At 43.6% G+C, this 17,667-nt stretch overlaps 1 protein-coding gene across 12 annotated transcripts in view; it reads right to left on the minus strand.

Moving 5' to 3' along the window:
• Window positions 1–17,667, minus strand: part of LOC145393515 (uncharacterized) — a 1,158,665-nt gene that overhangs the window by 357,396 nt on the left and 783,602 nt on the right. For 10 of the 12 annotated variants that reach the window (XM_080267654.1, XM_080267659.1, XM_080267660.1 and 7 more), the window contains one exon: window positions 12,746–12,784. The exons of the other annotated variants lie outside the window; for them this stretch is intronic. In XM_080267654.1, coding sequence (XP_080123780.1) covers window positions 12,746–12,784 — 39 coding nt within the window. The remainder of the gene's footprint in view (window positions 1–12,745; window positions 12,785–17,667) is intronic. 12 annotated transcript variants of the gene reach the window in all.

The raw sequence follows: 17,667 nt of genomic DNA on the forward strand, positions 1-17,667 counted from the left end.
AAAATCTAAGCCAAGTTAAAGTAGTATAGTATTGCGTATTTTATTATCGTTATCACTAGACGATTTTATCAAGCTGACGGGGAATTTCGTACAGGGGATGTCAGATTAATAAAACCTCCACTAAAGGGCCATTCCCTGAAGCTGTATGAAATCGTCTGGCATTAGCAAGGATGGCACACTAAAAACATCAATATGAAACACTAAAGGCATCAATATGAAATACTAAAGGCATCAATATGACACTAAAGGCATCAATATGACACTAAAGGCATCAATATGACACTAAAGGCATCAATATGACACACTAAGGCATCAATATGACACACTAAGGCATCAATATGACACACTAAGGCATCAATATGACACACTAAGGCATCAATATGACACACTAAGGCATCAATATGACACTAAAGGCATCAATATGACACACTAAGGCATCAATATGACACAAAAAACATCAATAAAGAATGAGTAATATTCCCCTGGTCGCTACTGACGCCAAATGAAAATACATATACATAAACAGTAGTCAATTTATTATCAAAACGCAATATGCAAAATAAATCAATACAGAGAAGGTGTTAGGAAAAGAGGGTGGTATTCTTTTATGTCATTCTTAACACCATTTTTTTTTTTTGTGAGTTGTTAGAATGACTATGAACTTTAATTTTTTTCTAATTTCGTCACAGTCTGCCAAAAATATTCGTAGACGAAAAAATAATAATGCAACCTCGCACATATATATATATTTTTTTTAACAGATCCCAAGTTTCTTTTTTACTCTCTCTCTCCCTCCCTCTCTCTCTCTCTCTCTCTCTCTCATGGCTGCAGTTTACATAAAATTCACACACCAGAAAATATTACAGCCCTATATTGCGATTTATTTTATTTATTTTTATTTTTTCTAAATTGTTGACACAGAATTCGGAGAAGTGAAAATCTTACCTTAACCCTGAACGCATATTTTTAGCGATTTATCTTGCGTAGAGAACCTTGGCATTTTTTTATCATACGTTATTTCTTTTGAGTGTATATGCTATTTATAACGTCTTAATATCCACACAGGCCCTATTTTCGTCAGTTGAGGAAACTCCCTAACACCTCTTCTTAAGCGATTTATTTTGCTTATTACACCTTGCCGTCCTTTTCTGCGTTACTTAATTTATTCCAGTATCACCACCATCCTCTGCATAAATAACGTACAAAAGGATATTAGCCTGCTGAATCCAAAAATAAATCGGTAAGGAAGAGGTGTTAGGGAGCTTCCTTACCCCAGGAGAATACAGGCCAATAAATTCTGGCGTTTTATTTTGAATTCAGAAAAAAAAAAAAACACAATATATACTTAATTTCATGTTTTTTTTCCGCCCCCTTACATATAACTTTTCTTTGCTTCCATTTCTCGCTACATCCAGACGATTTTCTTCAGCACAGGAAAATCTCTTCTACTGAAGGGGTTAATAAAGGCTAATTATCTCCCTCCTTCAGTTCCTTAAGCCCCTCCAGAGCTGAGTAAAATCGTCTGGTGGCAGCAAATACAAAATACAATAAATAAATAATCGAAGTGAAGGGTAAATATCGTCAGTCACCAGGCCAGCTCTCGTGTGTTAATGGAACGGCTCAGTCTGCTGGTGTGGGCGTGGGCGAGGCACTGAGAGTAGGGAATGAATAAACAAAGGCACTGATAACGCTAAGCCGTCCCCACAACACACGAGACTCACCCGGCGAAATGGAGGAGCAGGGCTATATATGAACCACCCCTGTACTACCCTAACATTGGCCGAGAAGCTATTGAGTCTCCTAAGCCTACACGCCCACGACCCAAATACCTGGTGTATGAGCAGCAAGGAGTTACGCATTGGTTTCCTTGATTCACAGACTTACGCTGAAATTCTTGTCGTAAGTGAGGCATTTCTTAAGCAGACAGAACGATGAAGTGTGAAAAAAATATATATATATTCTTTTATATATATACTAGAATTATTTGCTCTAGGAAGGACAAGGATATGTATAAAAATGTCATCCTTCCCTTCAGTATCTTTTTTTTTTTTCTGTAGGAAGGACGACGAAAGTGAAAAAAAAAAAATAATCTTCCCTTCTGAATAAAGCTTTTTTTTTTTTTTTTCTGTAGGAACGACGAGGAAAAGTACAATAATAAATATCTTCCTTCCCTTCCACACCCAAGCCTTATTTTTTGTAAGAAGGACGAGGAAACGTGCTAAAAAAAAAAAAAAAAAAAAAAAAAAAAAAAAAACTTATCTGACATTTTCTGTAACAAGGACGACGAAAGAAGTGCAAAATCTTCCCTCGTCTCCTGCTATTCCCGTAAAATCCCTTCTTAGCTACGACAGAAAAATTTTCGCATGTCTTTTCGTACATCTCAGGATCGTATTCTGTAGCTTTGGCGATTTCCTAACACCGCTTCCTTTGCGATTTATTTCCAACATGGCACCGCAATACCCTCCTTTACGATACTGTCCATATAAGCAACGGTATAATTAACACACGAGAGAATATTACGGTGATTATAAGTAAAATAAATCGCTAAGGAAATGGTGTTAAGGTGCCTGCCTGAATACGCGCCTCACCCTCCAGGCCCGCAGGTAAACACAGACGGTGGGGGATTTACATTTACACTCCTCCGGTAAAACATGACGGTTGGAAATAGCACCAGAGTTACGGGGTGTGCAGCCGGGGGTATGTACTCTCAGAAAACATGAACCGAACTCTTGCTGTGGGAATTCGTTGCACCTCTTCCTTGGTGATTTATTTTGCATATACTCGTCTTCACATTCTCTTCCATGTCATCTACACCTATTTCTTTGGGATTTATATTGCTTCTAAACACCTAAATATTCTTCGCAATGTTATTTAATCTGTTTAATATCGACAGTTTGCATAATTAACATTCAGGAGATAATGAAGGTGTAATAACGCAAAAGTGAATCACTGAGAAAAAGGTGTTACGAATATATGCCAAAGAGAAAGGGGAAGTAAATATGCAGGTGTGTCGATTGGGTGTGTTGCGGCGGGAATGCTGACAGTCTGGCAAAGGTGAATACGTTGAGTTACCTGCTTCGTTTTCTCCTGATACTCTCTTCCTGTCTCACCCCCACCTGTGCACGTGCAGGGGCGAGGGTGGGGGGATGGGGTGGCGGGGTGGTAGTAATTGCGGAGGTGATGATGATGATGATGATGATGATGGTTGTGGTAGTGGTGGTGATCGAACGTTACTGATCTCCGAGGGGTGTGGTGTGGTGTGGTGTGGTGTGTACAAGGTCGCCCTGTAATGACCCAAAACTGGAACAAGGTCGTAACTAGCCATTTGAGGTGAACGGCTTTATACTTAACGACGCGAGCGAGGTCCACATGACAATTATAAGAGTACGTGACTTTATATTACCTGGCACTTCCCTGTTCTATTACCTATCAGTTTCTCTCTCTCTCTCTCTCTCTCTCTCTCTCTCGATCACGTACTCACTCATTCACTCACTCACCCACGTCCAAAATTAGAGCGGCGCCAACTTTCGTCGGGAAAATGCATTAACGGGACTAGTTACAGTGCACTTCTCTTTCTCTCTCTCCCTCCCCCTCCCCTCCACTCCCATCCCTTCTCCCTCCCCCTCCCCTCCACTCCCATCCCTTCTCCCTCCTCCTCCCCTCCTGCCGCGCCTCCGTCAAGCTTTCTTCCCAGCGACGCCCTTCATTTCTCCCCCTAAAACCCCTTCGACGCTTTCCTCCTACTCTCTACCCCTCCTTCCCTCTACCCTTCTCTCCTTCCCCTCCCTCATCCTTATCTGTCTGTCTCCCTCTCACTCTCTACCCCTTCCTCCTCCTTTCCCTCCACTCCTCCCATGCACTACCCTTTTCTCCTTCCCTCTCATCCCCCCCCCCTTCCGTCTCTCCATCCCTCTCACCCTCACTTCACTTCCCTCCCTCTCATCTCTTACTATCTCACCTCTCTCCCTCTCGGCCTCTCTCCTCTCTCCCTTCACCCTCAATCATGTACCCCTTCCGTCCTTCTAACTCCCTCCTCCCCCTCCCTCTCACCCTATTCCCCGTTACCCACCACTAACCTACCTTCTAAAGCCCGTATCTTCGTGCATTTAATCCAACCCACAAACCAACACATAAAACATAATAAAAACGCCAATGTCTGGATCAGTGTTGAGCAAGAACGACTGGCTGTGATGGATGGCCAAGACTAACAATAAATAAACAAAGGATTACGGGAAGGGATAACACTGATGGCAGATCTTCACTTCAAAGACATCCTGATATGAGAAGGATTATACTTTGGACAGTTTTTAATCTGGATCATTTGCTAAACCCATCTGAGAGCCAGGATTTTTCTCGTTCGGGGAAAACTATTTAGTGTTAAGCTATGTAAAGTGAAGTAAACATTTTTTAATAATATGGAGTAATGTAACTGTCTCGTATGCTTGAAATATCAGTGACAAACATAAGAAATGACACCATTATTAAAGAAGTATCCTAATCACCTTATTCAATATTATTATCATCATCACAATAAACATCTTCATAATCATCGCCCTATCAATACTGCTAAGAAAATGTCAGGGGTAGAATTAGCAGTGAAAATAATAATTGCAACCACCACCACCATCATCAATCATCAATCTCATCATCATCATCATCAAAACCCTAACTCTCACTGAAAACAGGCACATAATTTAACCAAGACTAAAAAGGTGAAAACTCTCAGAACAGCAGGTAAATAAGCTTAACAGGAAAAAAATATATACGTAGGCAAACACGTATCTCAAGTGCATATTCAGCCAACCCCCTATTTTTGGCACCTAACTTCCCATGCCTCTTCTGTTTACATTTTTCCCTGCCTCTACCCCCTGCCCCCTGTTTACTATTCCTCCCTGCTCCCCTCCCTGACCTCTCCCTCCCTAACTGTTCCTTGTTTACACTTCTCCCTGCCCTCTCCCTCCCTACCTCCTCCCTGTTTACTTCCCTACCTACCTCCCTCCCCACCCAAACCCTCCCTACCCGCTCCCTGTTTACTTCTCCTCTCTTTTTCCCTCCTCCCCCAACTCTACCTATCACCTGCCTCCCTCCCTACCCACTCTATTACTCCCAAGGTGTTTTGTTGTCATTCTCTCTCTCTCTCTCTCTCTCTCTCTCTCTCTCTCTCTCTCTCTCTCTCTCTCTCTCTCCATACATATATGCATCTTTTCACACTTCCTTCTTTTCTCGAACTCCCACTATTTATCACTTTATCCCTTCCTCTCATCCTTCAACCCAGTTTTCCTCCCTCTTTCCCTCCCTCCCTTATCACCCTCTCTCCCAGTTTTTCTCCCCTCCACCCCTCTCCCCGTCCCCCACCACCACCCACCGTCCTGTCATAAATCCGTGGACTGTGATTTATCTGCCACGTCAAATATTGTGATTGTGTTATTGATTACACTCGCTTCACTGCTGTCTAGGGAGGCTTGGAGGGGGCATACCGTAGACTTTTTTATTTACTTTATTTCCATATTTGGCTACTTTTATTTTCCTTCACATTCAAAAGAGCTAAAAGACTGAATTATAAGTGGCATTACAGGTTTTGTTGCACCTTCTACTTAGCGATTTATTCTGTATCTTACACTACAGTATCCTCTTGTACGTCACTAACCCAAAATATGTCGATATAGAAAATAATGTAAACAGCACAGAGCAGGTTGTTCAGGTGTAATATGCCAAAATAAATCGCTTAGAAGAATGTGTTACGAAGCCTCCTATGCGTCTTATAGTACGACCCAATACTGTATGTTTTTGTTTCTTTTACTTTTATTCTCATCCCACTGATTTGGTTATTTTTCTTAATGGTTAAATGGTGTTTGTTAAAGAGAGAGAGAGAGAGAGAGAGAGAGATTCACAATGAGATGGATGGGGGAAGAAGATGGAAATTGTTAAATAAAAGAAAAAGGAAGACAAGTCAAGGAACAAAGGAAAGAGAGTGAGGGAGGTAAGATCGGGAGGGGAGTGGGTGTTGAAAGGGAAGTAGGGAGTGAGAGGGAGAGGGAGTGAGAGGGAGAGGAAGTGAGAGGGAGAGGGAGGGAGTGACTAAGAAGGGAGGGTGTTAGGGAGTGAATGTGGGAAAATGGACGGGTTAGGTATGGAGTGGGAAAGCAGGAGGTGAGTGAGTGAGTATGAAGGGAGGGGGCTTAGGTAGGGAGTAAGTATGGATGGGAGGGTATTTGGTAGGGACTGCGACGGGATGAGATGAATGCGTAAGAGGGTGGAGGCTAAGTAGGAAGTGCTGGGAGTGAGAAAGAAGGGAGGGTTTTAAGTAGAGGAAGAATGAGTACGGGAGACGGGAGGGTGTTAGGTAGGGAGTATGGGAGTGATCAAGAAGGGTGTTAGGTAGGAAGGACGGGAGTGAGGGAGAAGGGAGGGCATCTGAGTGTGAGTAAAAGGAAAGGTATTAGGCAGGGAGTGAGTAAGAAGGAAGGGTATTAGGCAGGAAGTATTGGGAGTGAGGCAGAAGGAAGGGTTTAGTAGGCAGTGTTGGAGGTGAGGGAGAAGGGATAGTGTTGGGTAGTGTTGGGAATGAGGGAGAAGGGAAGGTGTTAGGTAGGGAGTGTTGGAAGTGAAGAAGAAGGGAGGGTGTTAGGTATGGAGTGTTGAGAGTACGGGAGAAGGGAGGGTGTTAGGTAGGTAGTGTTGTGTGTAAGGAGGAAGGGAGGGTGTTTGGCAGGGAGTGAGGGAGCAGAGTGTGTGTTAGGCAAGGAGTGCTGGGAATGAGCAAAAAGGGAAGGTGTTAGGTAGGGAGTGTTGGGAGTAAAGGAGAAGAGAGAGTGTTAGGTAGGGAGTGCTGAGAGTGGGGGAGTAAGGCGGTGTGTCCCCCCCTTAGTCACGTCCCTGGCCAGACGTGATCTTGTTTCCAGCGCCATCCAGACACTCACCCTCACCCACCCTCACTCCAGCCTTCCTTCCTTCCTTCCTCCTTCCTTCTCTCTACCTTACTCCACACTATTCTATTTTTATTCTCACTTCCCTCCTTCCTTCCTTCCTTCCTTCCCTCTCTCCCTACCTCTTTCCTCCCTCCTTCATTCCTTCCTTCTTCCCTCTTTCTTCTTTGTTTTTCTTTAGTCAATTCTTTCTTCCTCCCCCTTTCTTTCTTCCAGTTTCGCCCTCTATCTATACCCTCTCCTTAGATGATTTCTCCCTCTTCCTCTATTCCTCATTCCTTTCCTCTTCTTTCCCTCTCATTCCATGTTCCTTGTCCCTCACTTTTCCTTCCTCTCTCTTCCACCCGTCCTTCCCTGTGTTCTTACTCCTTCATGCTATTCCTTCCTCCGCTCTTCCTCTATGTTCTTCCCTCACCTCTTCCTGTTTTCTTCCCTCCCTCCATTCTTGTCTTACTGACTCTTTTCTATAGTCTCTCTGCCTTCCTCCTGTCCTCTGCATCATTTTCTTTAACTTCTTTTTCCCTTCTTCCCTTTCTGTTATCAAATCTCTTTCCCACTTCTTCGTTTGCCCAGATAATCCTCCTCCTCCTCCTCCTCCTCCTCCCTTCCTTTCAAGTTCCTTCGTCCTTTCTACAGCCTTTTCATTCTTTCTCCTTGTATGTCTTTCAATTAAATCTTCGGTATAGAGATCATAATCAGTCCTTCAATATTTCTATCCACGTAATTTTAATATTACGAAATTTATTACGAAATGTGTCCATCGATTATTTAAGAGCATATGAAAGTAAATTTATATTACTTTTTAATTTTCTATTTCATTTTATTTTTTTTATTTTTTGCTTTCTGATGCCCGTTTTCTGTAGTTTTTCTTCGCCTCCACTAACGAAGCAGATGGTGAGGGGTAAGGGAGAGGGTGGCAGAGGAAGGGATGGAGGTGGGTGAGGTTTGAGGTGAGGGTGTGGGACAGGGTGGGGTAAGAGGGAGGGGAGAGGTTGGGGTAAGGGTGGCAGGGGGGGGGGTGAATGTGGGAAAGGTTTGATGTGCTGGAGGGGGACAGGGTGGTATAGGAAGGCGTGAGAGGGGGAAAGGCTGGGGTTAGGGTGGGGGAGAAGGTGATAGAGGGAGGGGTGAGCAAAGGGAGAGGTTTGGACAGAGGGGTGTGCGGAGGGAGTGGTTTGGGTATACGGGGAGGGAGGCTGGAGTGACAGTGGTTGGGGAGTGGAGTGGCAGGGGGAAGAGGTAAGGGTGAGGTTAGGAGTAGTGGTGATGAGAGGTAGGAGAGGGTGAGGGGAACGGGGGTTAAGAGAGGTGCTTAGATGGTGAGAGGAATAGGATGAGGGTTGAGAAAGGGAGGAGTTAGGGAAGAGTAGTGAGGTGGGAGACGAGGAGGGTGGGAAAATTGGGGAAGAGAGGAGGGACTGGCTGAACGAAAGGGGGGCAAGGCCTCTGGGAGAGCGAGAAAGGGTGGGGAAGAGGGAGAGTAGGGGCACGAGAGGCAGGGTGAAGGTGGGGAGAGGTTACGGTGAAAGGAGGGGAGGCTGAGAATATGAAAGAGTGGAGTGAGAGGGGAGGTGATGGGAAAATTAGAGTATGGAGGAGGAAGAGGGGAAGATGAGATAGGAGAAAGCTGGAGAAGGAACAGGGACAGAGGAGGGAAGGGAGGGGAGAGGGATGGGAAGAGCGAAGGGGAGAGGGAAGGGAGGAGAAAGGGAAGAGAGAGATTGGGTGTGGTGGAGAAACTTCTAAACACCTTAGTTGCTACATCTCCTCACGCTCCAGGAAGCAAAAACAAAAGCCTCAGACAATCACACTAACAACAATGACAAACAACAATTACCAGCGATAAAAATCAACCGAGTGATAACAATAATCACTTTAATGACGTTACAACACCAATTTTCACTAATGGCAAAGAACGGTCAAGTGCCATTATATCACTTAAGGTCCATGTGAAGAGTATAGAGGAAAATTTTCGCTGCGTCAATACTGTGGTCCCCCCTGACAACCCGTCACAATTCGCCCTGGAAACAATAATCAACGACTGACGTGTGTGTGTGTGTGTGTGTGTGTGTGTGTGTGTGTGTGTGTGTGTGTGTGTGTGTGTGTGTGTGTGTGTGTGTGTGTGTGTGTGTACTGTTACGTATATAGACAGACAGATACATAAATATACAATCATTTAAAGAGAAAGATAGAAGATTCCATGGGACTTAGGTAGTGTGGAGTGCAAGAAATATTGAGAAAATCGACACTAGGTACATAAAAAGTATATAAATAAATGAAAAAGAAAGAAAATTAAAGAAAAATATACAGAACTTTCTTATATATCAGGAAATCTCACACCTAAAAACTACACTTTTCACGGCATCTCAGCTCACCTAACCTAATCTAACAACTGCATTTCCCAAGGCATTTGATAATTATTGGACAGTGTTTGACGCAATACTAAGCCAATAAAGGAAGAGGAAACTAGGCATACAATGATGTAATTTCCCAAGGTATTTAAACAGTGATGAGTAGTGGAGGAATTAACGTCAATAAACTAAGAGAAGAGAGGTAAATTTCCATGTTATTTACCCACTGTAGACTGAGGATATTCAGTATACACACACACACACACACACACACACACACACACACACGAAAACCAAATCATACAGAGGGACAGTACCACATTCGAGACTCATAAATTTCGTACTGATATTTAACACAAGCGTTCCTGATGTTGACTTGCTTCGAACTAGTGTCTCTTTCCCCACGCCATTCACTTGCTTCACTGCTATTACCTCTGTCCTGAGACGTGAGAGCGTCGCGTGCTTACCCTCGTTGTTCAGGCTTTTCTTTACGTCAAAATAATTCAACAAAAGAATGGCGCGAGAACTCTAAATTTATCGAAGAAAAAACCGTATACGCTTTTTCGATTTTTTTTTACCGTACATTTCTCGGAGTGGTTACGTATAGTGAAACCTTGCATCGTATATATATTGGCTTTGGAGATTCCCTTACACCTCTTCCTTTGTGATTTATTCTTCACATTCCACTTCATAATCCCTTTGTATAGTACTGATGCAAAATTAAATCATGTCGATATTAAAACATTATAAACATACAACCGAATATCAAGGTACAAAAAAAAATATATAAATAAATAAACAAATCGCCAAGGAAGAGGAAATAAGAAGCCTCCAATGCCGATTAGAATACAGTCCTTATGCAGACTATATAAACTGATATCATTAGTCCACGCAATAACGAAAAAATCACAAGGAAAATACAGAAGTTGATTTAAGGCAAGACTTACCTTAGACTTCAAACTACCTTACCTTTACCTCCCTTCCCTTGCGGACACGAACATCAATCCACCTCCTTACGATACATTACGAGACAGTGAGCGATGTCTTTTGAAACCCACTGATGTGCTCTTCGGAAACCAAGAGACTTTCCACAATACCCTGCACGAGTTTCATAACTGTTCGACGAAAAAGGGATGCGATATTCCAGAAACGAGTGAACAATGTGGGTTCTTTAACACTTCACTCTGAGTACCCCATTTATACTTCAGTTCTTCCTACTACCCGACGATTTTACTCAGCTTCGGAGTGAGCTGAAGAGGGTTGATGATGGCTGTCTATATGGAGTCCAATTAAAAAAAAAAAAAAAGTTTGAAGGTGGTAATAATAATAATAATAATAATAATAATAAGCGGTGCCAAGGAACAGCAAACCCGTCCCCAGCAGTCATTTTAGTGCTGACGTGCTGACGTATAAACACAACAGGATATATTGTCAAAGATGTCACTTATCAAATTTGCAGTAAATCGGGTGAAAATTGACGATTTTATGCCCATCTGAAATTTTAGGCCCGACCCACCTGACACTGACCTCCCCTACAGCAAACTGGGGGGTGACCCCCCTGATGTATTGATGCGTTACAGGATGCAGATTTGATAGATGCACCTTCAGGTTTTGGTTTCATGTCGATACGACGAATTTGAGAGGCGTTATGGCGAAAATATAAAAACGATTTTTACCCGTCACCGCTTTCTTTACATTTTGAGGGCCTACAGCCTGGGCCTGGGCCCAATTTGACCCCAAATTTAAGGAGGTGGGCAGGTCTTGGCCCATCTTCCCTGTACTTTTAGTGCAAATCGCACCAGTAGCTTTCGCATAAAACTGTTTACGGACATACAGACAAACAAACAGACAAACCGAGAGAAAACAATGCCCGTCCCCGAGCCCCTCCGGGGAGGGGCCGGGTAATAATAATAACAATAATAATAAATACGTCACAGGAGTAAAGTTTTACCCATTAACTTACATCTTACGTCACTGCTTACATTCACCGTCTGGATGTTGTACGGCCATTTTCACTGGGAATAATCTTCAATGGGGGACCTAACATATGTCGGGCGGGAAGGGGAGGGAGGGGATACTAGCTTAAAGTTACCAGTTTTCTATCTTACCTATTTCCACCCTTTACCTACGCTTTATTCTCTCTCTCTCTCTCTCTCCGTTCCTTACTGTTTCCTTCCTTCTAGCACATATACCGAGCTCTATGTGGGATGCGTTTGAAGAATCAGGACTTAGAATACAATAGGTACCCCTTTAAAGGCATCCCATGTAATCCATTTTCTTACAAAAAGCTGGGAGAGAAAATTGTACAAACTAGGGGAAACTACGAAATACTAAGCTACCTATCGCTGAGCTGAGCCGGAAGGGAAGATAATATAAAAACTGGGGGATATGGGAGGCGGGGCTAGGGCTACCGGGATCCTAGTGCAATACTGGTGTACTGGGGAATGACAAGGGAACACTCCATGCCTAATACCGGTGAACTGGGGGAAAAGAAGCGGAGGAAAGTACTGGAATTTAGCGTCGAAACCGGTAAGGGAGGGGGAGTGGGGGGAAGTAAGGCTGCTACCACGGCCTAAATTTAAGACTGGTGAACTGGGGAAGGAGGAGGGGGAAATAGCGCAATACTGGGGGAGAGGGGCGGAGGGGACTGGTACTGGGGCCAACGCGTAAACCGGATGATATTGGGCATAAGGAAGGGAAAAACGCGTAATGCTGGTGTACAGGGAGGAAAGAAGGGGGGGAGGAAGTCTTTGTAAAATAGTGGGGGTGGGGGAGGGAAAGCCTTAATCTTGCACTTTAGGGAGGGGGAGGAGGGGTGGGAGGGGAGGGAGGAGGGGGGAGTCTTAGCCTGATATATGCGGGAAGGGGACCGGAAAGAGGAAGCCTTGATAAATGGGGGGAATGGGGAGAGATCGTCTTCGTAAAATACCTGGGGGAGGGGGGAAGGGAGGGGAGAAACCTTAATATACTTCTGGGAGGAGGGGAGGGGAGGGGGGACAGTCTTAATATAAAACTGGGGGAAGGGGAAGGGGAATGGGCCTTAGCATAATACCTGAGGGAAGGGGAGGGGGTCTTAACATAATAATCTGGGGAGGGTGAAGTGAGCCTTTGCCTGATACATGGGGGAGGGGAAGGAGGGGTTTTTAGCCTAATGCTTAGGAGGAGGAGGAGGGGAGGGGGAGGGGTCAGCCTAATACTTAGGGGGGAGGGGAGGGAGTGGGGGTCCTTAGCCCATGGGACGGGAGGGGGTGGGGATCCTTAGCCTAGGGGAGGGGAAGGGGAGGGAGTGGGGGGTCCTTAGCCTACGGGAGGGGAGGGAGTGGCGGGGTCATTTGCCTAGGGGAGGGGAGGGAGTGGCGGGGGTCCTTAGCCTAGGGGAGGGGAGGGAGTGGCGGGGGTCCTTAGCCTAGGGGAGGGGAGGGGAGTGGGGAGGTCCTTAGCCTAATACTTGGGGGAGGGGGGGCCTACCGGCAGCTGGTGTCCACAGAAGTCTTCTCCGTCCCATACCTGGTGGAAGAAAAAATATATTAAAATCCATCCATATAAAAAAAATGTGTGTGTGTGTGTGTGTGTGTGTGTGTGTGTGTGTGTGTGTGTGTGTGTGTGTGTGTGTGTGTGTGTGTGTGTGTGTGTGTGTGTGTGTGTGTGTGTGTGTAATACAAGTCACGCTCACACAACAGACTCAATTACCACCAAACGGACACAAAATGGCCAAAGTGAATCTCCCACCGAACACGGACTACTTCGGCTGGCGTTTGTGCATTTCCATCTGCGCACAAACACACCATCTGCGCACAAACAAGCAGCCTTTAATCTGGAACAAGGAACAGTCTTTCATCTTTTCGTATGCGTGGAATATTTGCTTCAAGACGGTCGTTCACGCGTGTATACTTGTTACCAATCCCGTTCAATCTACCGAGACAAATACCAATCCTTCGTCCTATTAACCATCTGTAATTGCTTGATATTACTCTTGACAATATTACTCAGCTTTGGGGTTAATGAAGGCTGTATCTAACCTTCCCTGTTCCAAAAACCTCTGCTACAATCGACTGCTAATACGATGAAATCAATAAAATCTAGTCACCTGAATGAAGGGTTAGACTTGAATCGTACGCTCAAATGTTGTGGGAAAGGAGACTGATGATGATGATGATGATGATGATGATGATGATGATGATGATGATGATGATGACTGATGGATGCTGATGATGATGAATGATGATGGACGACAACGATGACGACGACGACGATAATCCATAACAATTATAACTAACAACAACTACAACAACAACAATAATAATAATAATAATAATAATAATAATTTCAGACCCAACTCAATCATCATGGCCTTTTCATGAACTCTCTTTTCAGTCAAAAACTTATCTCAGGTTCTTTCTCTTTCCTCCCTCCTTTCATTTTCCTTCCTCTCTCCTTCCTACTCCCACTAATGATCTGTTTCCTAAATTGCATCCCTCGATAATTTCTTCCTCTCTCCCTCTTCACCCACTTTCGTCTCTCTCTCTCTCTCTCTCTCTCTCTCTCTCTCTCTCCAGCTTCCCTTTACAAATCTTTATTAAATCACCATCGTCGTTCTTCCTTCCAATTCTGTTCCTCTTTTCTTTACACCAACATATCTTTCTTGCCCTCGCTTTTTCCTCTCTTATCTTCCCCATAATCCTTTCCTGCAGGCTCTTCAATACATCTCTCCTTCCATATCTCACTCCCTCTCTTCCAATATCCTTTTCTCAACCTTTAATTTGTTATCGAGAACCCGGTTTCTTTTCCTTATCCTTTACTCTCAGTTACTGGCAGTTTTCCTTTAATTCTTTCCTTTCACTGCCTCCAGATCACATTCCCTTTCAAACTGTTTTTTTTTTTTTTCCCTGTTTCCCAACTTCCTGAATTATTATTTTTATCTTTTACTATTTTTTCTCTCATATTTCACTGTCACCATCCTGTCAATTTTCCCCCCCTCATTCCCTCTGCAGTATTTTCCTTATCACATCTCAAACCTTCATTAATTCCCTTTTCGCAACATCTTGATATATCATCTTCTTCATCTTCATATTTCTTCATCTTATCATTCACTATCAATCATTATCCCACATTTTTTTTACTCACTCCCTCCTATCTTCCTTTCCACACCTCGCTTCTTCATCCCTAATTCGTTTCTCGTAAAATTCCATATGCGTTTTCTTCTTCATATATTCTTGCCTCTTATCTTCCACTATCAGCCACTTCCTCTTCTCCCCCTTCAGGACACACCCTTCCTTATTTCCTGCTCTCTTCCCTCGTACCTTCCTCCTTTTAACCACTTTTTTTTTGTCTTTCCCTGCTATCTCCTGACGATTATATTAAAACTCCAGACGGACTTTTCACTTCTAAAGGTCTCTCACAAGTTCAATAAAACCGTCTGACAGTAGCAATAAAGAAGTTACCGTACTATCACTTCCTCTGATCCCCCTTCAATCTCTTCCTTCACCTCCTCCAGCATTCACCTCTTCCCCTCCTCATTTTTCCTTTATTTCTTATCCTTTCGCCTGAGACTTTAGCAACACACACACACACACACACACACACACACACACACACACACACACACACACACACACACACACACACACACCACTAAAAACTTCCACCACACTGATATACAACCACTCACCTTCCACACACACACCCACACCCACACCCACACACACACACACACACACACACACAAACACACACACACTCAAGTTTCTTCACTCCATTAAATCATACACACATACATACTTCTCCACCCCATCGAACAACACTGAAACATTACCCTTCGTCAGCACAGCACTCGACATCACAACTCTCTCTCTCTCTCTCTCTCTCTCTCCCATCAAAAACGCATCACACACCCCCACAGCAAGTCCACCATTTTCTCCTCACCACCATCACCGTCTCAATAACTCGTCTTACACTGGGGACTTGCTAAGAAGAACTAAGATTATTTATTTATTTATTCTTTATATTTTTTATTCGGGGGAAGGGGAATTGTGAAATGGTTGGGCTTACACAATGGAATAGGAATGAAGTGTTATTATTTTCAAATATTTTAGTAACAAAAAAGAAACATGAATACACGACAAAGCATTTACTTACAAAAAGAAAAAAGTGCATATCCTCTCTCTCTCTCTCTCTCTCTCCGACACTTCTTAATAAAAACGTACTTCACCCACGTCTGTTGCCCGACATTCTCTCTCTCTCACTCTCTCTCTCTCTCTCTCTCTCTCAATTACTCTTCCTAACAACAAACTCCTACTTCGCCCCTGTCTGCTGCCCAGTCCGTCAACGAGTACTTCCGCACAAACACTTCCGTGACAGCAAACACTCATTGATTATTCCCTAGAGCCTGGTTAGAGGTCGTTATCCGTCACGTAACAGCAATTATTTCCCCTCACTGCTGCACCACTTATTCAATTATTTATCGTCTTTTAGCACCATGGCCCCTCTGACTCACTCTCAGATGAATAAAATCGTCTGGCGTTAGATAGAATACTGAACTAATCCCGACCATTCTAGCCTCAGGTAACCACAGTACTGCGACCATTCTAGCCTCAGGTAACCACAGTACTGCGACCATTCTAGCCTCAGGTAACCACAGTACTGCGACCATTCTAGCCTCCGGTAACCACAGTACTGAAGGCCAAGCAGGAACGTGTCAAATATGGCAAGTAAACATAATATTGAGACTACAAATGGAAGTTACTTTTGTTGACAGAGCAATGACACAATGACAAACGGGCTCAAACGGGAACACATAAGGCGGAAGAAGATGTAATGTGTGTTAAACATATTATATCACATCACCGCGCTTCTTTAATATATCACTAAAATTATAATAATTCATTTTTCTTTTATTTTTTTTAGTACTATTCATTTCTATTTTGCGCGATCATCACCATCTTAATTATCACATCTGTTGGTAATGTTAAAATCTTTCCTCTTTATTACCTAACTTTAGTATTCGCCCTACTCACTTTCTTTACCGCTTTTATCATTATTTTCTCACCCTAATCATCATCCAGGTATGTGACGGACTGATAAGAATGTGAAGGGGTTGATAAGAGATATGGCTGGGATAACACAGAACGTAATAATGACAGCTTAACATTAGTCTTTCTTTATAGCCATCCATCCGTCTCCTCTTCTTTTTTTACCGTTCCTGTCACCATTTTCCCAACACCTTTTCGTTTCTCCCTTTCTATGTTCACTCCACCGCCCCTACAATAACATTTTTCCCTATGTTACACTCCTTCCTTATCCCAACCCATTCCTCTCCAGTTTCCTTTACTATTCCGATCACATTTCTTTGGTCCCCCCATTCAGCACTTCTTCAATGTTTCCGTTTTCTCTACATGTTTTATCAATTTTTCTGCTAAATTCCCCTTGCCTTTCCTATCCCCGTTTTTGCTTTATTTTTTTGTCCTCCTTCAGCATTTTCTTCCCCATTATTTCCTTCTCACTCCATATATTACCACCACCACCTCAGTTCTCTTTACATCTATAAACCATTTTTTACTACCTTCTTTAGTCCCCCCTTGAACATTTTCTTTACCGCTCCGTTTTCTTCTCTACATTCTTTCCCTTATCGTACACATATTTCCCTTATCGCTACGTACATTATCACCACATTTTGTCACATACTTTCGTTCAGTCCGCCGCCGCAGCCTCTTATCTTATCGTTCAGTTAACTACATTATTGGGTTATCACTCTGCGCTGCCTCCTCCCTCATCGATTATTGAACTTGAGGGGGAAGGGAAGGGGGGTAGCGTGAGGAGGTGACGTTACAGGGTTGCTGGGCGTGACGGAGCTTGATATACGAGTAAATGTGACGCTGATGTGAGTAGATACTGTATGTGACGCTGACGTGATGGGGTTGATCGAGATGTAAGGGTGATGTGACGGTGTTAATATGTGACGGTGATGTGACAGTACTGACACAGACGTGACGATGCTGACAGATGTGACGGATGTGACGAAGTTGATATACACGTGACGGGGCCAAGTGACGGGGCTGTGACGGGAATGATACTGTGTGAGAGGCTTGAAAATGATACGTCACCCACAACCTACACGACAGTAGTAATAAGCTTACACACACACACACACACACACACACACACACACACACACACACGAATCAGCAGACAAAATGACAACCATGACGCAAAAAAAAAAAAAAAAGAAAATTGGCAAAGACAATGACAAACCGGAATGGATTTTTCTGTAACAGGTATGAGAGGGAACAATGAAGCGATTATTATTATTATTATTATTATTATTATTCATTTCTCAACAACTCGCCCCAACTCATCAGTCACGACCAACCTAAACTGGAGTGGGCATTATTATT

The sequence above is a fragment of the Coenobita brevimanus genome, chromosome 24, assembly GCF_032717465.1.
Source record: "Coenobita brevimanus isolate Jiangsu-jjx chromosome 24, ASM3271746v2, whole genome shotgun sequence".
In the NCBI taxonomy this organism is placed as follows: Eukaryota; Metazoa; Arthropoda; class Malacostraca; order Decapoda; family Coenobitidae; genus Coenobita; species Coenobita brevimanus.